The sequence below is a fragment of the Lacerta agilis genome, chromosome 8 (assembly GCF_009819535.1).
Source record: "Lacerta agilis isolate rLacAgi1 chromosome 8, rLacAgi1.pri, whole genome shotgun sequence".
Taxonomy (NCBI): Eukaryota; Metazoa; Chordata; class Lepidosauria; order Squamata; family Lacertidae; genus Lacerta; species Lacerta agilis.
Window position 1 is genome coordinate 69,317,515 of NC_046319.1, and position 25,518 is coordinate 69,343,032.

The following is a 25,518-nucleotide window of genomic DNA, read 5'->3' on the forward strand; positions in this document are numbered from 1 at the left end:
CCAGCTACCAACCCACCCCACCCCCCGGCCACCTTCTCAGGGGACTGATTTGGTTCCTGAAGCAATCTGTTCTGCTTGCCCCTGAAAAGAATCCTTTGCTTTTGGTGGTGACAGCAAATAGAGAAAGTAGGAGGTGGAAAAAGCCCAACGCGGTGGTGGTTGATGAAACCTTCCCTTTCCCTAATTATCGAATTGATCATCTGAAAGTGTGCATGCTCAAGTGTGGGGTGGCTTCACCTGCTCTTGGCATGCAACCCCCAGAGGGTTAGCAAAATGTGAATTTGGGCCCCGAGAACCCCCCAAAAAGGTTGGCCACCTCTGTAGAAAGCTCACCTAACAGTGTTCCCTGTTAGGCTTAGGAACAAATGTTACGTAAGAGTTGGCCATGAATAAACTGTGGATGATGGTGGTGGTAGGGTTTGAGTCTTAAGGAGAGGGTAATCTTGTACCCCCACCGAAGAAGGGAGCAACTAAAGTCCTGGGTAATTATTTATTCACAGGATAAATCTCACACACCAACACCAGACATACCGAAAACGCCCCCGCCCCGCCCCCACAGACTGAGACCACCACCTCTGTCTCCATCCTGCTTCTCCCATCTTTTTATTTGTAGAACTCGTGCTCCTGCTCGTCTTTCTTGATGACAGTCTTGTAGGCCTTCTCAAAGTCCTTGGCCAGCACAATGTAACGGTTCTCCCGGACAGCCAGCATGCCAGCCTTGAGGAGACAGGAAGGAGGGGAGAAAGCGTGAACGGGCAACATCAGCAGGAAGTAAAAAAAAATTAAAAGGGGAGTATTAACCGCTGTCTAACACACAGTACTAACCTCCTGGCAAATGGAGTTTATGTCAGCTCCTGAGATCTTATCCGGCCGCGCCACGTCTGGAAGGAAGAGTAAAGGAAAGAGCAGGAACAAATGGGCCCTGTGTGGCCGTTCTAGAATAGGGGAGAAGACTGGCCTAAATCCCCCATTGGGAGCTGCCGCCTTTCCCGTTTAAATGAGAAAAGCGTCAGAGGGATGATCAGCAGCTGCTAATTTTGCATTATTATTTTTTTGCTAAGGGGATGCAACCCGCTCCATGGTAGGAGGTTGGCAGTGGGAGGTGGGAAAATAGGCAACAGGTACTCCCTAGCTGCCAACCCCTATACTTGAAGATGCTACGGTTACAAACAGTCCGACTGGCCTCTTGTTCTTCAATCCCCTTTATTTAACACCATTAAATGAAGAACTGGTGGCCCTCCAGATGTTGTTGAACTCCCAACTTCCATCATCCCCAGACATTGTGGCCAATGGCCTGGGATGATGGGAGTTATAGCTCAGCAACTTCTGGACAGCCACAGGTTTCCTGCCCTGGCTTTATAGCATCGGCTTGCTCCCCATATTCACTGCCAGAAGGATTGGTGAGTAAGAGGGGTATTTTACCATCCAACTTAAAAAAAAAACTGAAATTAGTTCAGGAAACTTTATTCTTTTAGCAGGTCAAAGGGGACGACGACGACGACAACACACAAACAAAACATCTCTTGAGCTCAGCTCATTGGCCATTCTTCTAGTCCCCCTGACCTCCACCCATTTCTCCCCACTGCACTATCCAGAAGGATACAATCCTCCAGATCCACTTCCTCAGACAGGTTCATCTTGCTGGTGATGGTGGTGAAGATCAACCGTTTTTGGCGCCGGTCCGGCAAGGGAAACTCAATTTTACGATCTAGGCGGCCTGGCCGGAGCAGAGCAGGATCCAGGGTGTCTGCTCGGTTCGTGGCCATTATCACCTAGAAGGGAAGCAAGAAAGAACAACATTAAACCCAACTTCTTGATGCAAAAAATTAATGGCAGGCTCGGGCAGACTGTGAATTTGAGTTTGGTAAGTTAAGTGGAGAAAAGCCAACACTTGCTGGAACACTTTAGGCAGAGATGGAAACTGGTGGCCTTCCAGATGTTGCTGGACTCCAACTCCCAAGGGGCCTGGGCCAAAATTCAGGGATGATGGGAGTTGTAGTATGACAACATTTAGAAAGCCACAGCTTTCCCCATCTCTGCTTTAAATCCAGAGCTTATGCTGAAGAGGGGAATTGCCTTTCCAGGCCACTCAACCCTTTCCCTTGCCTCCCCCCCCCCACCGCCACTGCCCAACACAACGCACCTTGACGTTAACATTCTGATCAAAGCCATCCATCTGGTTGAGTAGCTCCAGGAGGATGCGCTGAACCTCCCTATCAGCTGTAGAGAGACCAACAAATTTATCAGCTGGTGCGCCCTGGAAGAGAGAGCTGCCCTTTCCTTTCCCCGCCACAGCCAAAGCTTCTTTGCACTACCAACCCATCTTCAGGGATATCGTGCAAGCCTGGAATGCACCACACACCATGGTCTGTTAAGCCTTCATTCAGAGAACCTCAGGATTTATACAGCTGTCCAAGATTCAAGTCCTCATTACTGCAGAGAAAAGACTGCAAAAGTCTTAGCAGTGCCCATTGAGGATTTGGAGGGTGGATATGAGATCCACAAACTTGATGCTGCGGTGTAGAGTCTGCCTGTCTGGCATTCTAATCAGACAGCCATGTCCTTTTACAGGATACACCATTCCAGTCTGCCACTAAAGGTTTCCATTCTCACCTACCCCCCAGGCTGCTGAACATGCTCATGGTTTACTGGGCTGTTTTGGGATACCTTCAGCATTAGGTATGTTTCCCATTTCTGTAATATGTGAAGTTTCTTGAAGCCTGCTGCTACCCCCTTCCTTCTCGTGTGCAGTTTGGGTGCCATTCGTTTCCCCATCCTTAGTATACAAGGACAGAAAAGCAAGGACTTCTAGTGGTCTGTGCCCATTTCCATTGCTGGGGATTGAACCAGGGACCTTTCTGCATGCACGCTGAATGCCCTACTGCTGAGCTTACAGCCCTTCTAACCCTCCCTGCTTCTTCCACACCCAGCTGCCATCCTATTTCTTACTAAACAAATTCAGATTTGCAACCCGGCTACACAAAATAAAGTGATCACCCGCACAAAATATGCCCGATTCACGCAAGTTTAAGAATCTGGATGTCCTGTTTGGGGAAAAAAAATATTCCCCCCTAGCAGAAGCATTAGCCTCACCTGGGCCAAGTTTGTCCTTTGGCTCTCATAGGCCAACCATAAGCAGTGGTCACTATGTTCAACCGACAAAGAACCACAGAAGCCCAGGGTTCTAGCACATTGTGACACTGCAAGGTTGGAGCAACACCTAGAGGAGGCAGCAGGAATTGCAGCAGCCCTACCCAGCCGCCAGGACTCGGGCAGAAGCTAGGGTTTATGCAGCAAACACAGGATTCCCAAACTTATATTTGCTGCCTAATACAGAAGAGGGAACTTCACCGCTTCCCCAATCGCTTGCTGGCTGTTTTTATCAGCTGGGGTGTGTGTGTGTGGATCTAGTCAAGGGGGTTGGAACAGCAGGTGAAAGGTTAAAGCAACTTCCTTCAGGTGGTATTTCCTAAATATATTTGAGGCTACAGCAGAGGAAGAGACTGGGAAGCAGGACTACTGAACTGGCTCGGATGACAACCCAGCCCCCTTGCTCCTTCTGTCCCTGAAAAGTTTCTATTCCTGCTGGTCATTATAACTTTAATAATTGATCAGAGTTCATTTGCTTTCCTCTTCCCTCCTCTATTTCATTTCCTTTTATGCTGTGTCTGTTAAGACTGTAATCCTATGGGCAAGGACTGTCCTGTTTTTTCCCATCGTATGTAAGCTGTTCTTCCCTAGTCCTTCCCTCTATTCAGGTGGCCACAGTTGCCCAGGAGCACCCCCCCCCCAGCTCCCTCTTCCCCCGTCACCAACTCACCCCCGGTCTGGGCATCAAAGCGCTTAGTGGCAATGGCATCAATCTCGTCAATGAAAATGATGGCTGGGGCGTTCTCTTTGGCCAGGCGGAAGACGTCCCGCACCATGCGCGGCCCCTCGCCCAGGTACTTCTGCACAAACTCGGATCCTACTACCCGAATGAAGGCAGCTGGAGGGAGAGGCAGAGTTAGACCCAGCTCCTTTGGCATCCCTCGGTCTCCCAGGGAAACCCATCTTAATGGGGCCACCACCTTGGGAAGACCAAGGGATGCCAGCAAACCTACACCCAACCGGGTAGTGACGTATCCAAGGTAAGAGAACTGATGCCCTGCTCACCTGTGGTGTGATGAGCGACTGCTTTGGCCAACATGGTTTTCCCGCAACCAGGCGGGCCGTACATCAGCACCCCCCGTGGAGGGTCAATGCCAATCTGAAAAAAGGGCCAAAAGGTGATGAAAGAACAACAAAAGAGGTCATCTCAAGGGCCCTTGTCACATCTCTCAACAGAATAAAACCCCACTTCCAAGTTGCTGCTTGAGTCTGACGGGATGTGAAGTTCCACAACATCTGGAGGGCCACAGGTTCCCCATCCCTGCCTCAGATGGTCCAGCTGCTACACCCAGAAGCCTCCAATCCATGCACCAACCACATCCAGATTTTGCTTCAATGATATTGTTGCATTGTGCACCGACTGGGCTAAGGGCTGGTCCAAGCACTGAGAAGGGCATGCACGTGGAAAGCTTAGTCTGCACCCATGTAAAATATCCAGAAATAATAGCCAGGAATCAATCCGGGCTCTGCTTGGGGATCTCCCTCCACTGGCAAGAAGGCACAGATGTTCTGTATACAAAGCAGCCCAAAGATTAAAAGGCAGAAGGTGGGGATGTACGACTGGTAGCTACCAGTGCATGCAACAAGGGAGGTTTCCCTTTGCTGTGTTTTTCAATCACACAGATGACCGATCCAGCTTAGGGCAGGGGAAAACATGTGTGCTTTCTTCTTTGTAAATTGAACACAGGCGATGCAGTTAGGAGGATGCAGTTCTCTCTGCAATTCCACCCCACCCACTTCCTGTCCCAAGTAAACAAATCTTAATGGGAGTCATTAAGGGTAAGGGCCATAGCTCAGCAGCAAAGCTTCTGCTCTGCATGCAGAAGGCTGCAAGTTTGATTCCTGGCATCGCCAGAAAACACTGCGAAGGTCCCTGAGCTGAAACTGAGTCATTGCCAGTCAGTGGAAAATAGTGAGCTTGATGGGTCAGTGGTCTGACTCAGTATAAGGCAGCTATCTAGGATCACTCTTGTTGAAGCTAAGCAGGCATGAAGAGCCCCATGTAAGCCACTGCGAGCTTTCTAAAGGAAAAGTGGCAGATAACTATAGATACATGAATGACTGCCTATTTGTGCACACACTGCCCATACTTCCGGCATAGAAATTTAGATCACGTACCTGTTTGTAGAGTTCAAAGTGGGTAAGGGGCAGCTCTACTGCTTCCCTCACTTCCTGCTTCTGAATATCCATCCCACCAATGTCAGCATACATCACGTCTGGTTTCTGATCTGCTCAGAGAAGAGACGGGACCTCAGGTGTTTTCCTGCCCTTGGATCTCTTTCTACCCTGCTACATTCTTTCAAGTGCTACCTTGATTCCATTGGGCCTTTGTTTTCATAGCCTTGGGCAGTCTTCCCCCCCACCCCTGCCTGCTGTTTTGGACTACAACTCCCATGAGCCCCAGCCAGCACATGCTGGAGCTCCGTTGGAGCCGCAGTCCCATCATAAACCGCTTCATGCTCCTGGATCCGATGGGCAGTGTGAGCACAGCTTGCTTCAGTGAAAGCGCAACCAGGAGCTCACTTTAAGCTCCCAACTGTTCCTTCGCAGCCATACAAGTACCTGCCTGTCAGGTATGCAGCAGGTAGGTAGGGTTTGCAAGGAATGTCCTTGCAAACCAAATTGGTACTTGCGGGTCTGAAGTTCCCCACACTAAGGACTCTGAAGACATCCTGGAATCCCTGCCCACTGGCAGCCCATTAACAGGGCTCACCTCTCTGATCCAAGGAAGATTTGCCTTACCTGAAGTGAGCATCATGATACTGCTGTCGGCTTCAGGGGGCAATACATCCACCAAGGCATTGCTGTGTTTATGCAGGGCCACAGAGGCGTTGGGTTTCAGCAGCTCCCGGTCAATGGTGCTCAGGATCCGGACGTAATAGTTGGAGCCTGAAGTGGAGACACACTTATGAGATAAAAGACTGGAACCAGAGGCTGCCAGGGAGACAAGCCAGCTCTTTTTCTCAAGCTGCAATGTAAGGGGAGAGGAGGGCTGGCGTCTGCACTGGGCATCCCTGGGCAGCTGCCAGAGCCCCAGCACCCTGGCAGGCCAATGATACTTGCCTCCCTTTACTTCTCCCGCCCTCCCCAAATCACACACACACTGAGCAGTGCCAGGTCTTTAAGTCTAGCTGCCATTTAAGTTTCCCACAATGCCCCTGGCATTGTGTCGCTCCGGGGCATTGTGGGAAATTTGAATGGCAGTCCTTAGCAGTTCAATATAGCTCAGAATGCTGCTGATTGCTATTAGCCACCACTACCTGAGGCACACAAACAGAGCAGGGCCCCCTACCAGAGCGGACTTTGTCCACTGCCTCCTCAAACCTGGAGTTGATCCATTGCAGGTAGATGGGCAGGAGGAAAGAAGGGACTGTACCTGTGGTGGAACCAACAATGGCTGTGTTCTGATCCACCGCCTCCAGGAACTGGCCAATGACCAGCGGGATGCTCTGGATTCGTTTCACCTCCTCCTGGGCGTGCAGAAACTCCTTCTTTAGGTTCTTCTGTTCATCTTTGATGTACTCCTCTTGAACTTCCAGGAACTCCAGCTCTTGCTGTAATTTCTACAGGCGGGCACACAGAAATCCTCCTGAAACCTCCTCCTTCTGCACCAGCTGAATTACCACTCATGATATCGTAGGAACGCGTAGGAAGGTGCCTTACACAGTCAGAGCACTGCTCCATCTAGCCAACCCTGACTGGCAGCAGCTCTGCAGGGTTTCAGGCAGAGGTCTCTCTCCAGCCCTACCAGGAGATGCTGCGTATTGAACCTGGGACCTTCTGCATGTAAAGCAGATCCTCTGCCACTTAACTACAGCCCTTCTCCATATGCAGCGAGCACAGGCTTCTGCATCCGCATTACTGGCCCCTCAACACTACAACTATAGCAGACTATAGCTGTGTAGCCAGGGAGGTTGGGAATTTCTGATCTTAAGTGTGTGAGATCTTCTACATACTCCAGAATCTGAATTATACCGATTTTTATTTTATTTAAAAGAAAGTCATGGAGAAAACCTTCAGAAAGGTAGAAGGATAATTATAATCCTTCCCCACAGACCAAAACATCTGTGTCTATGCCCTTACTGCCCTCCTTAATACCTCTTCTGTTCAATTTCCTAGTCCTTAAGAAAAAATAATAATCCCAAAGCAGCTAACTCACACTCCAGTTAACAACATACGCTTGAAACCAACAATACAAATACATTTGCTATATAAGGTTCAGTAATTCAAACTGAACACAGAGTTCCCAGTGCCCTCACATTTGCATAAAGACACGGCAATAATGGCAGTTTTGTTTTCGATCCCATTCATAATGATCCACAACACACAATTCAACCTCATCTTGTAGCAGTAAATTCCATAAATTAATTTCTGCAATGTATTAACATTCCACAAACAATTAATTTGGACAGAGCAGGCCAAAAACAATTTCTAACACATCTTTGCACCTCTCCGTCAAAAATGGCACTGCAGCAATGGTGCCTCTGACTCTTCTACTGCTCCACCAGTTTGCCTCTATAATGGGAGATGACCTTGGAAAACCTCTGTGGTTCTGCTGCTATCTTGTCAAACAATGATGGGGAATATTTGACCTGTGGGTCTCTCATCATATGTGATGTCACGCATGCAGCAGGTGGTGAATTGTTTGCAAAGAAACAATCTGGAGGCTTAAGTTGTGCTCCCAATTTCTTTTCATGGCAAGCACAGTTGGCATTCAGCACCTTTTGAATTTGGCACCAAGTGCAACCCCCTGCAATGCAGGAATCTTTTGCCCAATGTGAGGCTCGAACCCACAACTTTGAGATTAAGAGAATCATGCTTTACCAACTGAGCTATCCTGGGAGCTTAGGATCCAGCCTGCCAACACATTCCTGTTTCCCACCCCTGTTCTAAAGCGAAGGACCACACAACAGCTCCCTCCAGCACCACAAACACAGAGCGCTACAACCTCACAGCTGAACAAGATCACCAGGTAGCTCACCTTGTAACGGCTGTACAGGTCCTCCACATCCTCAGCCTCAGGAACTAGGAAGGAGAGGCCAGTCTGAGGCCTCGAGATAGAGAGAGCGGGAAGCTCATCCTACAATCAAGGAACACAAAGAAATGAGAATGTAGAGTTATCTGGGAAACTTTCACACCCTGCACTGCACGTCGCCTGGCTAAGCTGGGGGACCTGAGGCTCTCTAGATGTTGCCGCAGTAAAATGCCTTCCATTCATAGCCACTGGCCATGCAGGTTCAGGATGGTGGAAGCTGGGAGTCCAACAAGATCTGGAGAATCACAGGTTTCTCATTTCTGTGCTAGGCACACTTAGCAGATGAATACCCCCCCCCCCTTCAAAAAAGCAATGCTGGAGGAGATGTTATAAAGTGGGAAGCCTTTCAACAAGCCGTTAGAGCAACAGAATCCACTGAGCTGTTCGAGTGACAGGGGAGCAAGCCAAAGGCACAGGAAAAGGATGAAGTTTTGCTGCGGCTTCCTCCTATGCAGGTTTCATCAGAGGTTAAGTTCTGCTACCTGTATCTACAGGTATGTTGCAATTTCTGCGTGCATAAGATTTTCTGCCTTAAACTGTGATTTGGTGGATGGAGAGAGACCCTCCAATTTTAAACTCTTTAGGACAAATTCCAAAGGCATAGCTGTGCTAAAAACTACTTCCCCGGTTTGAGTCAAAATAAATGTCCCGAACCCAGCAATGAGGACACATAACTGTAAGTTTAATTCTTTATTGGCAAAGAACAGGATTATATCAGCTCCTAAGGGGCGAGAATCCCAGGCACTGCTCCTGCTAAACAGCTAGCTAGGCATTGCCTTCTTCAGACCTGTGTTCCAACCCAGACAGCTGGAGCAACTGTGTGACCATGCTTCCCTCAGCACATTTAAACACGCTTGTGGTGTGCACAAGCAAACAAAATTCTCCTGTGTAGCATCTCCAGCTGCTCCTGTCACTTTAAGCCCCTTATTGTCCTTGGAGACAGCTGGGGAGGGGATAGAGATTCTAAGACATGGGTAGGCAAACAAAGGGCTGGATCCGGCCCAATCGCCTTCTAAATCCAGCCCGCGGACAGTCCAGGAATCAGCATATTTTTACATGAGTAGAATGTGTGCTTTTATTTAAAATGCATCTCTGGGTTATTTGTGGGGCATAGGAATTAATTCATTTCCCCCTCCCCCCCCAAAAATATAGTCCGGCCCCCTGCTGAAAAAGTTTGCAGACCCCTGTTCTAAGAGCTCCCATCTCTCTCTGGGATTGCCTCTTCCTCCTCTGCACCTCCTCTTCTCCTGGACTGACTGCCAGGCCTCTTCCCTTTCTCCCTGCCTCATGGGAGGCCTAGGTAAAGGTAAAGGGGACCCCTGACCATTAGGTCCAGTTGCGGACGACTCTGGGGTTGCAGTACTCATCTCGCTTTACTGGCTGAGGGAGCCGGCATACAGCTTCCGGGTCATGTGGCCAGCATGACAAGGCTGCTTCTGCCGAACCAGAGCAGCGCATGGAAACGCCGTTACCTTCCCGCCAGAGCGGTACCTATTTATCTACTTGCACTTTGACGTGCTTTCGAACTGCTAGGTTGGCAGGAGCAGGGACCGAACAACGGGAGCTCACCCCATTGCGGGGATTCGAACTGCATCTGGAGGGCTGAGTTTGCCTATGCCTGGTGCAGAGCACCCCTGATTTTATGGGCCAGGGTCTGTATCACTTCTAAACTAATTAGTACTCAACCACCTTAGTTTGCGTTTGAGGGGATTGTTGCATTTCTCTCTTCACACCTGCCCAGCAAGAAATGTGACAATTTTGTACTCCAGCAGAAGAGGGGGCAATCATTACCTCTTTTTGCCTGGCACCTGAAGATATGTAACCATGGTGCCAGGCGAGCCTCCAAAGGGAGAGCATTTCGCAAATGAGGAGCCACTGTTGAAAAGGCCCCATTCTCATGATGCTACCCTCCGGATCCACCAGGGAGGGGGCATGTGAAGAAGGACCTCGGATGATGATCACAGGGTCCAGGTTGGTTCATATGGGGAGAGGTGGTCCTTGAAGTATTGCAGTCATGAGCCATTTAAGGCTTTATAGGTCAAAAGCAACACTTTGAATTGTTTGTTTGTTACATTTAAGGCAGCATCTGAAACACCAGCATCTGCCGAACCACAATAATCATTTATTGTCTGAAAAAATCCACAAGCGAGAGCTGCCAACACTTTAAACAACAGCAAGGTTAATTAGCAATGGGATGTAGCAGCAGAAGGAAAGCAGGAGCCTGACAGAGGAAACCTAAATACATGTCTGCCCAGAGGGAAGTCCCACAGGGGAAGGGCCACAACTCAGTGGTAAAGTCAGTGTTGGTGCCAAGCTATTTTGCTCACTAGGCAAGGCTAACTACTTGTACCCGCATAAAAAATAAATGCTAACATCAATTTTCAGAAACGCGTTTTGTAGAAAAATTGGAAAGCACAAAAACTTAGTTCCAATAAATGTTTTTTAAACTTCAAGAATAAGTAATACAACCAACTTTGATTGCCTTTCTCAAATACAAAAGAAAATGTTTTAGCACACAAATCATTTTTAACAACCTTGCGAACTGAGATGTTAAAATGCAAGTCTCTTAAAAAAAGCTTCCATTTCAGGCGCATCAAAGTATCACTCTGCGTGCCTTTCCCCCTTTTGGAAGCCTCTTTCCGCAGCATCCCTTGAGCGTACGTAAGCTTTTCTAAGTTTGAGAAACCAGGTTCAGAACATACAAGCGAAACACATATCAGGAATTCATAAGACGTAACAAAAAATGTAATCTGTTATTTTTTATTTTTTTATTTTTAAACTGTGCTTCTCGAAAGCCAGTACTGCCCACCCCCCTCTGAGGTCTGCGCTCCGTGAGGCTAGCTTACTACTAGCTGACAGCCTTGGGCGGAGCATCTGCTTTGAGTGCAGAAGAAAATCCCACTTTGGATCCCCAGGGAGGGCTGGGAGAGAATCCCTGCCTGAAATGCCGGAGAGCCTGGCCGCTGCCAGTCAGTGCAGGCAGCATTGAGCCAGGCGGGCCAGTGTCCTGACTGGGCCACAAGGGACCTCCCTGCGCCCCTGTGCCCAATGGGGCCGACTCCTATCTCAGGTCTGCTGAATACAGGCCTTTCCGTGGGGCCGGGGGAAGTGGGGTCCAGTGGGGCAAAAAGCTAAAAGGCCACGGTCCTCCTTCTCCTTCTCCAGGGCCCCACCAGCCCCGCGGTGACTCGGCACCTCGCCCGTCCCCCGCCGGCCCTCCAGGGCTTCAGCACCGCCGCCTCGGCCCCAAAGCAGCAGAGGCGGTGGGGGGGGAGAGCGGTGAAGGAGGAAGATCCGGCCCGGCGCCGCCTTTCCTCCCCCACGACGCGTGTCCCGGCCTCCGGTACCTGCGTTTTCTCCACCAGGATCCCGATCTCCTCCATTTCTCAGCTTAACAAGGCCAGGCTGCTCTTCGCCGCTTCCGGGAGAAGCTGCCGGAAGCTGGCAGAGAGGCTGACGGGAGATGTAGTCCTTTCCGAGAAAAGGGATGGAGGGGCGGGGGAAGGAGCCGGCGAGGGGCGGGATGGTGGGAGTCGTAGGCCAGGCTGCCGCTTTGCAACCGAGAGCCTATTTGGAAACAGAACTTAGGGCGGGGGACTTTTCGGATTGTTGGATGAGGAGCTGGGGATCCCTAACCGAGTAATTGTGGCGCCTGAACAACTGGCCCTGTTTCTTCGTGCCGTTTGCTTTCGCGGGCTAAGAGCCAGCTTCGTGGGATGCACCGGCAGTGCAAATTCTAGTGGCAGATGCACGGCAATACATTAAATCACATTTCCCACTCAGGCCAGAGAACCCCGAGAACTGTAGTTTGCCCCTCGCAGAGCTATGCTTCCCCTAGCACCATTAAACTACAGCTCCCAGGATGTTTTCTGGGGCGTGTGTGTGCGCTTTATAGAGAAAAACAACAGAGACTTTTAGAAGACATCTGAAGGCAGCCCTGTTTAGGGAAGCTTTTAATGTTTAATATATTATTGTATTTTAATATTCTGTTGGAAGCCGCCCAGAGTGGCTGGGGAAACCCAGCCAGGTGGGCAGGGTATAAATTATTATTATTATTAGGCATGGTGTGTAAGTATGCAAGCACAGTCCACTATTGGATGCTGAGAACCGGCTCGCGCCATCCCTGCGCTGCGGCGCCTCTGTTAATCTCGCAGCAGGTTGCACTTGGGGTCGTGGAGTGGTTTGGAGCCCCCAAACTCATAATTCGGAGTTGCAAAACGCCGCACCGGTTGCAGGAATGAAGGTCGCTTCGGTTGCGTTGTTCCCTCCCGGACCAGGGCAGAGTTTGCGCCTACAGAAAACGTCGCATTTTAACGTCTTAACAAATAAATCTCTTTCCCACTCGAAATTAAAAGACTCAAGTTAGAAAGATACATTTACTTCGGGGATGGATGCGCCTGCTGCTCAGTAACAGGCAGGGTAAAATCCCGGGATTTCTCCATTGCTTTCTATGGGAAGGTGCGCGCCCGCGCGTGTTTTAATAGGTTCCTGGGCACCGTCCACTTACGCCGCATGTCATTCTACCACATTTCCTATCTCTACTAACGGGCCCGGCAGATGGTAAGAAGATACCCTACGTTCCCACCTTGCCGCCTCTCTTGACTGACAGGAGCGCCGGGCGAATGGCCTCTCCGTTCCCCGCCCACTTCCCTCTGATCGACAACAGCTCTCAGCCAACTCCTGTCGCCGGTTCCTGGGAAAAAGAAACGGGTACCGGTGGAGTGGAGGCGGAGGGGGAGGGGAGAGAGATTAATCCCACCCTCGAGCCCCGCCTCTTGCCCCTGTGAGTGACAAGCCGACGAGTCAATGATTGCCCCCCACAGCCGAAACAATCCGGCTCACCTATTGGCGGAGGTTGTGGGCGGGCTCGCAGCCGGAGCGGCTCCTCCCCTTTATGGTGGTTCTTTAACAGCAGGTAGGTAGGGAGGTGGTTTTCGGTGCCCTGGAGCGGGTGGGGGAGGGGGAGGCGAGTTCGTCCACCCTCCGGCGGCGGCAAGGGAGGCCGCCTGCGGTGCCTTCTGCCCCGGGGAATGGCGGCGGCGAGGGGCGGCGCCAGGGCTATGGGTGAAGGGGGCTCCTTGGCCTTAGCGGGCTCCTTCCCTGCCTAGGGAACGGTACCCGTTTGCCCTTCAGCCGAGAGCATCTCTCCCGCCCCTTTTCAACGGGGGGCTTCAATCCCTTTTTAAAGAGTGCATTTTGAAATACAGTATATACATTCCTAGATCTACGACTATATAAATAATTGCAGTAAGAAACGCGTGTTTTCAAAAGGGGTTTTTGTTGTTGTGTGTCCAGGGGGATCCATACATGTGTGAAGGGAGGGTATTATTTTTTTTCTGTTTTGTTTAATTATTTACTTGTTTCTGCCCTGTATTTTGTTCTGTGAACCCCCTTGAGATCTTATGATGGAGGGCGGTATATAAATCTAATAAATAATAGTGATAATAATAAATATTTGTTATCAATAATAACAATAATGTAATAAATAAACCTAATCTTAAGTGTCTGGAGGTAAAACAGGACCCTTGGCTAATCGCTGCAGCTCAGCCTTTCCGCAAGCTGGGTGAAAAGCTGGCTTTCCTAGCTTAGGTTTATTGATTTATAAGTTTTGCTTATTATATTTCTGTCCTCAAGGAAGGGTGCAGCGTTTTTCATATGCAGACCTGATTTTTCTCCTCATAGCAACCCTGCGAGGGAGGCTAGGCTGAGAGATAGTGCTCACACCCACACCATACGTTAAAAAGCACTCTGATCTTGGGGTTTGTTCTTCAGGGAGCAAGTGGTTTCAGGTGGGGAGGTCTGAACGCACAAGTGGCTTGCACCCTAATCTCAGGCAGATTGCACCAGTCACATCACAACCTTATCCTTTAAAAGTCTCTCCTACCACACACTTCTTAAACTGAAGCAGAAAGGTGGGTGGAGACCAGGTGCAAAGACAGATAAAACTCATTTGCCTTGAATTGTTTATGTAGAAGTGGGAGTTGTGGTAGCTACCTCATTGCATAGAGACAAGGAAAGAAGCATTTGCTAAAATTCCCTTTTTTACACAAACAAACAAAAATAACCACCCTGTAACTCTTTTGTACTTCTACTACATCTGAACATCCGAATTTTAGAATTGGAGGTGGCCTTTGGATCCATCTAGAACAACTTTTTTCTGAGAAAAACTCCTTTGGGGAGCTTTGGGGGTGGGGGTGGATTGATGCTGCTGCCAATGAACCTACACACAATGCACAGCTAGTTTCTTTCTTCAGACTGGTAGAATTAGTTTATCTTAAGCTTAGCCTTTGAGGTAATAGAATCAGGAATAGAACAGGTAATTGGAGAAGGCTGTACAGACTATCTGGTCAAATGCCTACTAATCCCCCCCACCTTATTGCAGAAAATTTCTGCAGCCTGAACAGATGGCTGTTCATCCTCTGCTTGAAGATGTCCAGCATGGGACCCACCTTGGTTGATTGGTTCCATTATCAAACTGTTCTTAGTAATAAGAAGTTGTTGTTGGCATCCATCTGCCCCTAGAGACAATGGAGTGCACCTCTGGAAGTCAAACGGTTAGAAAATCATAGTGCCTGCTGTGGCTGCAAAGACTGATAACTTCTTATGTGTTAGCAGCACCAAAGTGACCTCCCCAGGGCAGTGTGTTTGGAGATCCTGGGCTGCCCAGATGACAAGACCCCCCTCACAGCCTCGCTGATGTGGTCCAAAAGAAAGCAGAGCAATACATTTGGCATCTGCTGGCTGTAGGAGTTGCCAGAAGGAAGTGTATAAGGTGCCACCCAGCCATCTTGTGGATTTGTGTAGGGTTTACCCTGTAGACTTTTCATCTCCTGAAGATATTCCACATCCCACAAGGCAGCAGAGGTTTAGGATCAGAGTTTTCCTTTTCCTAGGTGGGCTACCTTCTCATGTTGAAAAGCTCCATCTGCCCAGAAATCTGCTCTTCTGTGACTTAAAGCCATCTATTTCTTCCTTCTGGGGTAGCAGGAGACAAGTGTTTTTTCCCCCTTTTGCATCACAGCCATTCAGGTATTTGAAGAGTGCTGTATTGCACACACAAACACCCTACACCTTTCTCCAGGGTAAAATAAATGGTCTGTTCTTCTTTCAACCTTTCCTCATAAGACTTTTTCATATTTCCGACTATCTTCGTTGCCCTATTCTAAACCTTTTCCAATTTGTCTGCATTCTTGTTAAAGTGTGTTGCCCAGAACTGGACATATTTCTCATCTGGAGGTTTTATTAATATGGAATGAAATGGAACACTTACTTCTTGTGACTTGGAAACAATGTTGCCTAAATCATTAGTTTACTTTTGCACTCTAGAGACACGAGGATACAGGGTTAACAAAATTAAAAATTAAAAACAAACACAATTTTAAGATTAATATTGTTTTGAAGGTTAATATTAAAGGTGGGTCCTTCAGGTTAAAAAATTAAGAGTGTTTAGACAGTGTCAGACTTCGGCTGGATGACCATGGGCCAGTCACTATCTTTCAGCCTAACCTACCTCACCGTGTTGTTGGGGAGTTAAAAGAAGGAAAATCCCTTTGTAAACTGCCCTGTACTATTTGGAAGAAAGTTGAGAAACAAATATTTAGCCATAATTCTTATCTTCACTTTGTTTTTAAGCACCTGGGGATTTTTCCAACATCAATTAGTGACAGCTGCATCTTCTGTTGTTTTAGCAGGTGAATAAGACTAGCTGATGTTTAATGTGAACAGATACCCTACTTTCCTGAAACTGGGTATACATACAAACCAGTGACATTTTTACTGGATTAACCTTGGGTTGTTGTTAACCTAGCTTCCTTCCTACAGGAGAAGCAGTACTCTAATGGCATTTTCTTATGAGCTGGTGACCTGCCCTGGATTGATTCCTCTCCATCTAGTATGAATGGAAAGATGTAGCTGTTGTGGCCATCCTGAGTTCAGATTCCTGGGTTTGGAGGCTGCAGGAAGCTCTGTATAAATGACACATGGAGGTGGGCCTACATGAAGAAGAAGAAGAGTTTGGATTTGATATCCCGCTTTATCACTACCTGAAGGAGTCTCAAAGCAGCTAACATTCTCCTTTCCCTTCCTTCCCACAACAAACACTCTGTGAGGTGAGTGGGGTTGAGAGACTTCAAAGAAGTGTGACTAGCCCAAGGTCACCCAGCAACTGCATGTGGAGGAGCGGTGACGTGAACCCAGTTCACCAGATTACGAGTCTACCACTCTTAACCACCACACCACACTGGCTCCATGCGTTTCTTGCATGGAGATTGGGAACCTTGAAATCCCTTGCATTTAAATTCTATTTCTTTGTATCTGGGTTGCTGGTGCATGGACTTCCACGGGCCAGACTTTTTGCATCTTAACTTCCGCCAACAAAACACTTTGATTTTCCTTGGTAATGATGAGGCGTGACAGACCACAAGAGCGGGCAGCCAGCTGGCCAGCAGAGCACATCAAGGTGCTCCTTGCCCTGTGGACCGAAGCGGCAGTCACTCACGATCTTAGTTCTCATGGAAGGAACCGTGCAGTATACGATGGCATTTCCCAGCGCCTCGCAGAAATGGGCATTTACCGAACCGGGGACCAGTGCCGGGAGAAAATGAAAGGTTTGAAAGTGGCTTACCGGAAAGCAAAAGAAAATAACTCAGTTGGGCGACCACCCATCAAGTGTCCATTTTATGATGAGATCGACCAGATAATGACACAGTATATAAACTGCAGACCAGGCTTTCCCTCAGAAGCTGGTGAGGGGTCCAGTATCTCTGCAGACAGACAGGAAGGCATTTCTATATCTGAGCCCTGGGGGACCCAGTCTAGCATCAGTGAGCGCTGGGGGTCTCAGGTCTCTGGGCACTGGTTGTCACAAACTGCTGCCTCAGAAAGCCAAGGGACTGATGAATTCAGCTATGCCCAGGCAGAGTCTCAGGATGCCTTCGGTGAGATCCAAGTCATCCCAGTTCAAGTGAAAGAAGAGGAATCGGAAGATGAAATATCACCTGAGCTTGGTAAGCTCCATTGTTCGTTTTGCCTGGTTTATTTCAGCAGAGCCCCTCCTGAAGGTTACCTCAGGTGGGGCTGACATCTTTTATTTGAATTATTTAATTAGCGCGTTTTACTGAGTATTTGGCCTCCAAGGCCTCTGACCTACACTGCCCTATATTCTTGGCACCCACATATGTGTCAAGTGCTTGCTTCTCCTCTGCTCTCCTGAGAAGACTTTCTAGATGCCTCTCAAGTTCTGCTGTCTTTCCCCCCTTGTATTATAATCTTTTTTGCCTGTCACAAAATTGCACTTTATTGTCTCATAATCAGACCAAAAATAGCTTAGACTTGGACAGTTGAGGTGCCTGTCCGAGATGAATGTATTCCATGCAAGAAATTACTGTGATACCAACTAAGGTAATGAATTGCAGCACTTTCGTCCCTTTGGACTGCAGGATCCTCCATTATAAATAACATGCTCTCTTTCTAGTTTGTTAGCCTTGTCCAGTTGATTCATCTTGAACTTTAAGATTGTCTCTTAAAGGTCAAGAGCTCCTAGCATCATTTGTACATATGCATCCAAGTGGGTGCAAGTCATACTAATTTCATCATAATTTCATAATTTGTCATCTGGGTAGCTGCAGTACAGCTGTTATTACCTGCACATTGCCCACAATTTCAGGGTCAGTTCCAGCAGCAACTTTTTTGCACTCATGGGGTTACGTTTTAAAAAGTGATTCTGCATATGCTTACATTTTAAAATGTTACGGTGGAGTTAGTTTTTCTTAATAGATATCCGATATCACTGCCCTTCGACTCATCCTGCAAAAGGTACATGACAATCAAATAAAAGCCAAATCATGCATTCAGAAGAAAGCATGTGATACATTCTTCATAGAACTCTCTAGCATGTAGGTCATGGGTGTTGTGTGTCTGAATGCTCCCCAAGGTCAAAAAGCTAAAGCACTTTCCCCTTAGGTGCTAACTTTCCACATGCAGGGAATATTTGATGTAAAGGAGTACAAAAGCTTGGTTTCTTAACATGCATTCTTAAGTGATTTAATCCTGTGAGGATTGTAGTGGTTGCTTTTTTGGAAGTTTGAATCAGCTCTCATTCCTTATGGACCAGCATGCTCTGTCACTAAGATGGAATGTATCCTGGGTATATGCACACCATTGCATTTCTCTGGATATTCATTGTGCTTTGTTGCTTTCCTTATAGATGTGGCCTCTCCTATAGTGATGGAGACCCAGCCTGCACCAAGACATCTCATATCCATGCTTGACCAACGTCCCCACCTCCGAACCCGGAAGCAAAAAGCTCAGGGAGATGGGCAGTCAAGCTTCCCAAGGGGCTCTGGCCAGAAATATGGGCGTTCGCATCAGCTGGAAGTGCAGAGAATGCAGAGACAGGTTGCTAACCAAGCGGAGGAGAAGCAGAGCTTAGCAGAGTTCATCCAGCATGACAGGGAGATGCGCCGGGAAGATAGGGAGTTCCAGGCCCAGCTCTTTGAGAAGCTTTTTCAGAAGCAAACCGAGCTTGTCCAAGCACTGACTCAGCGACCTCCTGCCAGTCCTATCTCCGCCGCTTGTACCAACGCTTTGCACACCTTGCAGGTGTCTACAAAGAATGGAGCAGGAACAGCTGCAGGCCCTGGCTCACAGCTACAGGCTTTGCTAGAACAGATAATGCAAGCTGATGTAGCAGGAAAGGGCTTAACCAGACTTCCTGTGAAGGAGGCACTTGGCGGAGCAGTGAAAGTGCCCCCTGAAGTGCAGTATTGGACTGCTGAAGAGATACTGAGATGGCTACTATCTCAGCAGTCACCTGGAGACCAATGCCAAGAGGTGCTGACGGGCCTGAGGCCTCCTCCTGTTGCAGGGCACATGGGGACAACAGGAAAGGGTGATAACCCAGAGGTACACCTCTCTGTTTTGAATCCACTGTGTGATTCCTACCAGAGTTCTGGACAGCAAGATAAAGGCCAACTTCATAGCAAGAACCAACAACTCTGCGGCAGCAATTGTGCTAAAGCGCTGGAAACAGACATAGACTTAGAGACACAGCGTCAGTCTTTCAGGCAGTTCCGCTACCAGGAAGCCCAGGGACCCCAAGAGGTTTACAGGTGCCTGTGGGGACTTTCCTATCAATGGCTGAGGCCAGATGTCCGCAGCAAAGAGCAGATCATGGAGCTGCTGGTTGTTGAGCAGTTTTTGAATATTTTGCCTGACGAAATCCAGACTTTGGTACGTGAATGTCAGCCAGAAAATGGCAAGGAGGCTGTGGCCCTGGCAGAGAGGTTTCAGCTTCACTTTGAGTCCAAGAGGCAAAAGGACCAGGTAGGATCATATTTCTGATTATTTCTGATTCTTGCTTGGAGCTCACCTTACACAGATTTCTCCTTGGCCAAAGGACACTAGATAGAAACCTAAGAATTCTAGCTCTCAGCTTTTAGAAGGAAGGGACAGAGATTTGTGGCAGGGTGGGGCAAGGTTGGGTATTGAGTAGGCAGAAACAGTATGTTCTGCAAGGCACAGAAGCCTGTCTTCTGATTCCTGGAAACCATGCCTGCTATTCCATTGGGTTTCTTGGCCTTGGGTTAACACTGTATGGCAGGAGTATGGAATTGGATTCAGATGGTAATCTGGATCCTTATCTCTGCTTATTGGCAGGCTACGTTTGGCAGGTAGACAATCAAACCACACAGCACTTCCAAGCCCCAACAATCCAAGCAAATTGTTGGTGCTTGAGGAGCCTTGAGTACATTGCTTCCCAAGCACTGACAATCAGCTGATAGTCTGTGGTGTTTGGAAAGCACTGTGCAAGGGGCTTTGCAGGCATCACCAACCAGCTGAATGTCAGCGCCTGTAAAGCGCCTTTCAACCAAGCCTTGCCTTTATCTATTCCACACTTCACATCATATATGTCTTGGGTGTTGCTTGGCCAAAATGGGGAGGGCAGACTTGGCCTGCTGTGTGACTAAACAACAGACATTTCATTAGTACAAAACACCAGATTCTTAGCAACACATCCATGTACAGTATGTAGAATACACTCAGTCTTGTTAGGACTTGGGTGTATACAGTAGGATTCAGTCTTTAAGGAACATTTAGAATGAGTTGGCTCTCTAGTAACAAACAGCAAGTTCAAATCATCCATGGTTCACAGATAACGGGGACCAACACCGACATCCTTGGTGAAACTAAACGGCCTGTTAACTTGAGCAGAAGGTGATGAATGCAAATGTGGCATTCTTACTGTTCCAGGCACGGGTGATATCCGATGACATGGTAGCAGATTCCCCCCAAGAACAATTGGATGAGGATCGGAGACCATCTTGCATCAAAGACAGTCAAGAGAACCCTAGGAAAGTTGGTAAGGAATGCCTTCCTAGATTGCATTAGGCCATAGATCTCTACCCTTACTTTTCCAGGTTCATGGGATTACTTGTTGCGGAAATGCCTGACATCATTTCTCCCTCACCTGCCACCCCTCATAGTAATTATGTCTATTGCTAGGCAGTAAACCTGCTCCTGCTTTCATCTGCTTAATGTAAGGGCTCTAAAATGAATTTCACTCTGAATTCTACCACTTTCTCATTTGAGCGCTTCATGCTACAAGAGACTACACTACGCTGCCTTCTCAGGGGCCAGAGAGTATAGTAAACACTAAACAGATAGGTTTGGCCAATTATTTATGTTTAGGACAGCAGAAGTGGTTTTGCATGGAATTTGCAACCCTTCCATATTTCCCTTTTCACACTGGGATGATTGGAACTACTGCTAGATGCAGGATCATGGTTGTAAGTACGCTTTGATTGATAATATTTTTTTCCTTTAAAAAATTTTTTTATTAATTTTTGTAGTGTTGGATGGGACTAACGTCTAGTGAGTCAAATCCTGCACTGCTAAACAAGAGCATTAATACAATTCAGCCCACAACTACTTGTCTTCTATCAACAAACAAAATAGCAGCCGAAACCACAGCAACCACCAAAACAATGAAAATGGTATTAAAGGGATTTATAAATTGCCATGCCTGCAAGTAATATGAACATACTCTGGTTTCTCTTCAGATCGTACAACAACAACAACAAATCTTTATTATGGTCACTGACCAGCACAATAAATAAATGCATACGATTCAGATTGTATAAATCTTTCACCTTTGCAAATATAAGTTGTAGCTATGGTTGTGTGATAATTACAACAATTTCTCAAAATGCCTCAAATTATGATGATGAGATCTCCTGGACTGTGTCCTGTTTCACGCTTCAAAATTATGTTCACTAGCCAATCTGATCTTCAGGGGAAAAGATCCTGCCTGACCCTAAAAGCGTCAGTCAGTCAGATTTTTAACATGAAGAAAAACGTATCTTCCAGGTCACCTTAAGGGAAATTTTATTCAGACTTACATTGAAAGAAGGGCAGGGGTGTGTTTCTCTGTATATATGGGTGGAAAAGATATGCCATGCTTCAAAGGATAAAATACATTCTTATTACCAGAGTGTGAGTTCTCTTTAGGAGATTGTGATATATTAGGTGTCCTTATTGAGTGGGCCTTGAGAATACACTATTTCTCAGTCTCCATTCATCATCTGTAATATGGAAATAATGGTAACCCACCTCAGTGTTTTTGTGGTAGATGAAGACTACCAAGCATCTTTTGCATTCAGAGGACTGTATTCATGATTATTCATGGCCCTTCCTGATGATTTGTATGCTAAGAAACCTGTTAAATAAGGAAACCTGATCCTCTAGGGGTGAGTGGAGCCCTGCGGCATCTGTGGGCCTGGAACCCAGATCTTCTGATTCCCAGCCTAGGGCCTTAACCACAAGCCCATCTGTTATTTTTCTATCTTGGCAGGTCTCTCAAGATAAACTTATTCTCCATCTTCAGGTACAGAAGCACACCTTCGGCTGAGGAAGAGAGCAAAGTCAGGTCCAAGGGAACGGACTGTGGCCACAGAAGATGGAGAACATGGAGAGGCAGCAACAAAGCAAAGGAAGCCAAATGATAACTCAGAGGACACATCTGAGGCTGGGGAGAAAGCTAAGCAAATGCCAACCCCTGCACCAGGAAAGCAAGCCGGGAAAGCGAAAGGGCGGGGAAGATCTGTTTCCGGGTGCAATGTTGCTGTGGCTGTAGAGAGTCTGGTTGAGGGGGAAGCTAAGATGGAGGGCAGTGGTAGGGTTTCAGAGGCTCTGAACGGGGTGCTCTCTTCTAATTCATCATGCGAGCAGAAAGCAACAGCTGGCCTTGGGCCATCTCAACTGGTCTTTGACAAGGATGGCAGTGCGTCCTGCCCCCAAGGAGGGAATGATGGTCACATATCTCCTGAGGCAGATAGACCTTCACTCAGTGACAGCATTGAGATGTTGCTGCACTCTCCCTGGAGTGGAAATGGCAGTGGTGACACTACCCACGATGGGCCACCAGGCTCCAGAATGCTACCTCCATGTGCCAGTTGCACCGTATTGAAGGCTGAGCTGGACACTGTGCGTGAGGAGCTCCGACTAACCCAAGGTAACTGTTGGCATGAGCAGACAGCGGCTGTTTCATTGTGGTGCCATGGGTTGCCTTTCAGGCCTTCTCAGGTACCTATATCGTTACTGCATGGAATTGCTGGGTTCCGTATTATGTCCACTCATGGGAATGCCAGTGAAAAGAAGGCTCCCACATGGCAAGTCCCACTGCCTCCTTCCGTCATAATGTCCAGGAGCACCTGCCATGTCAACAATGTTTTGACGCTGAGTGATGTAGCAGATGCTTCTAGATGCTATGGCATGAAGTGGGAGAACCCCCTGGTGGCATACTCCACTGGGGTGTGGGGTATTGTCTTTATATTACTGTGTTACTGTATTTTGTGTTCATATGTTGCAAACCGCCCTGTGAGCTTTGGATGAAGGGTGGTATATAAATTTAATAAATCGGCATAATCCACACATCACTTTGCATAGAAAAGCAGAATATACATTTAATACAGAGTGTGTATTAGATATAGTATATGTAAATTTAAATTTAATTAAATAAAAACGGCACAGCTTGTAAGGTGGACACAAGCAAAGAACAGATGATGTCATGGTATGATGTTCTAGAAAAGGCTTTGCAGAAGTGGGTTTTGAGCATGGAATTAAAGCAGGGGAGGCAAATGGTGAGTAGCCAGTGATTATTCCAGACATAGAGAGTGGCACGATACCAGGCAGAAGGGGAGAGTTGAACAATAGCAGACAAAAGGAGAGATAAAAGAATGATAACAGATGAGAGATAGAAGTTGGGAGTGAAGAAGTTTATACTTAATGATTTGCACTCCAGGGTTTTAAAAGCTAGTGTAGCAATAAAAAGAGAAGGGTGTGAGGTGTATATTATAAGACTTCAAAAAAAGAAGAGATTATTGACTAATGAAAGATGGCAGAAAGGAATGTTCTGCGGGTGGCCAACCTGTCCGTCCCCCCCAGCAAGCATAGCCAATGGTCAGTGATGGTGAGAGCTGTAATCCCAACATCTGCAGGACCACAGGTTAACTACCACTGCTCTAATAAGAATTGTTGGCAATGCTACCTGGAAGTCGTACTGACTGCTCCATCAATGAGGGTTGTTATTTTTTCATTTGTACAGCTTCCACACTATATGGGTTGAGTGGTACCTCTTTACGAGACTTATCAGAGGCTCTTGGCACTATTGTGCACATCCTCAGCAACAGGAAGTCGCTGTCAGCAACAAACACATCCCAGAATGTTGCCGAAATTCCCAGCAGGCCAGTATGGCGAGAGAGAAATGTACCGGTAAGTGTCCTCGCTTTGCCATCCATGTTTAAAAGCAAACTGTTATTTCCATGTTTTTTACCCCTCAATTTTTCTTTTTCAGCAACAAATGCTTGTTATCATGCCTCTCTCCATACTGATAAGTTTGAATAGTTAGTAAAATGTAGGCAATCTAGCCTGAAGAGGGCTTACTGGTTCCCTTTTCTCTTGGTCTAGATCAGGGTTGGGATCAGGCCTGCAAAGTGCTTGTCTGAGGCCTCGGGTGGGAGTCTTGTTAGATTAAAGTTATAAACTCAACCAGAAAAGCAGCTGCTCCCCGGAGGGTTCCCCCAACCAGCTTAGTCCTCCAAAGCCTGGGAAAAGTGTACCTGGCTGCCCCACCCCCTGTTCTGCACTGGCCTGGTTGGGATACCTGTGGCTTTCCAGCTGTTGGATTCCCATCACCCCACCCAGCATGGCCTGTGATAAGGGATGTGGGAGCTATGGTCCAATAACATCTAGAGGTCACCAGGTTCCTCATCCCTGCTCCAATACAGCTCCCTCACAGGATTGCTTGGTCTGCTCAAACTGGGTGGCTTCATTGGAGCTTGGGGAAGGCAACCAGTGTGGGAACAGACCAGGCCAAAGTTCCATTCCAGAAGTAATTATCCAGGTACCAGATGAAAAAGACAGTGGTTAGGACTCTGAAGTCTTCTTTTAAGTTTGGTTTCCTCTTGTTTCTTAATGAGAAGTTAAAGCAAATTTCTGAATATCTGGTATTGGATACTTTTGGGAGATGGAGGACAGATTGAAGCAGCTGAGGAATGTTGAAAGTGGCATTTGTTTCTGGAAATTCTTTTAACCATTTCTACTGTTAATTCCTGTGGTAAGTTTTCATTTCCTGAATGTAATATATATAAAATGTTTAATTGGATACTAACTTTGCTCTCTCCTCAGCATTTCTGAAACATAAGCTGAGCATCAAGAAATTGAGCATCAAGAAATTCAGCAGCAATATTGACGTTAGGATGAGGACCTGAATTAAAAGGAAAAAGCTCCTTCAGCTCTTGGTTGTCTGAGACAACCAATCTTGCTACCTTCATTCTCTTTTGTCCCTGACCCCCACCCTTAGCATATCATGTAAGTTGCTCAGACTGCAGCAGGCTCTAGAGCTGAAGCTCTTTGCCTGCTGTGGTGCAAATGTTGACTGTCATTACTGTCCTTCTAATGTTACTCTAGGATTTGTTTGTTTTTATACTGTAGTACCTGTTTCTTTCCTGCTTAGCTCTAAATAAAGCAACTGGGAACGTTTTTGTATATTGTCTGTGTGCACGAAATAGCATTGGTGTTGAGCCAATTGGCACAGATTCCTGTTCAGGCCTTAAGTCAGAAGTACCTGAATCAAAGGTGCACACTGCCTCCAGAGGGAACATTGTACTATGCAAAGGCTGTGAAATAGTCTAGTTTAGTCTTTATGTTTAGTCAATTTTTCATACCTTGAAAGTTACAAAAAGAACCATGGACTCTGGTTCTTACCATAGTGCTTGAAGGTATGAGCAAAAAAAGGCAGGTGCGGAGAGAGGAGGAGAGATGAAATATGCAAGGGT

At 47.4% G+C, this 25,518-nt stretch overlaps 2 protein-coding genes across 3 annotated transcripts; one reads left to right on the top strand and one right to left on the bottom strand.

Annotated features, from left to right (window-relative positions):
• Positions 1-578: 578 nt before the first annotated feature.
• PSMC4 (proteasome 26S subunit, ATPase 4) lies at positions 579-11,653 on the bottom strand. Its single transcript, XM_033158152.1, has 11 exons — positions 11,533-11,653; positions 8,132-8,230; positions 6,527-6,713; positions 5,893-6,039; positions 5,269-5,378; positions 4,156-4,249; positions 3,821-3,988; positions 2,144-2,220; positions 1,604-1,772; positions 826-881; positions 579-717 (listed from the first exon to the last, which is right to left on the bottom strand). Exons 1-11 carry the CDS (start codon positions 11,566-11,568, stop codon positions 604-606), a joined length of 1,257 nt encoding a protein of 418 aa, XP_033014043.1. The 5' UTR covers positions 11,569-11,653; the 3' UTR covers positions 579-603.
• A 1,321-nt stretch (positions 11,654-12,974) lies between these two features.
• On the top strand, positions 12,975-25,224 carry LOC117051600. 2 transcript variants are annotated; one of them, XM_033158155.1, is made up of 6 exons: positions 12,975-13,100; positions 18,390-19,507; positions 20,435-20,543; positions 22,068-22,694; positions 23,787-23,947; positions 24,869-25,224. In XM_033158155.1, exons 1-6 carry the CDS (start codon positions 12,992-12,994, stop codon positions 24,875-24,877), a joined length of 2,133 nt encoding a protein of 710 aa, XP_033014046.1. In that variant the 5' UTR covers positions 12,975-12,991; the 3' UTR covers positions 24,878-25,224. The 2 variants fall into 2 exon arrangements, with proteins under 2 accessions (XP_033014046.1, XP_033014045.1); XM_033158154.1 differs by lacking the exon at positions 12,975-13,100 and adding an exon at positions 16,429-17,190.
• Positions 25,225-25,518: the final 294 nt, after the last annotated feature.

Coding starts and splice junctions, on each gene's coding strand:
- PSMC4 (XM_033158152.1), bottom strand. CDS start 11,568: ATGGAGGAGATCGGGATCCTGGTGGAGAAAACGCAG. Junction 6,040..6,526: donor CATTGTTGGTTCCACCACAG/GTACAGTCCCTT, acceptor TCTCCACTTCAG/GCTCCAACTATTACGTCCGG. Junction 1,773..2,143: donor ATCAGAATGTTAACGTCAAG/GTGCGTTGTGTT, acceptor CTTCCCTTCTAG/GTGATAATGGCCACGAACCG.
- LOC117051600 (XM_033158154.1), top strand. CDS start 16,584: ATGATGAGGCGTGACAGACCACAAGAGCGGGCAGCCAGCTGGCCAGCA. Junction 19,508..20,434: donor CCAAGAGGCAAAAGGACCAG/GTAGGATCATAT, acceptor TTACTGTTCCAG/GCACGGGTGATATCCGATGA. Junction 22,695..23,786: donor GGAGCTCCGACTAACCCAAG/GTAACTGTTGGC, acceptor TCATTTGTACAG/CTTCCACACTATATGGGTTG.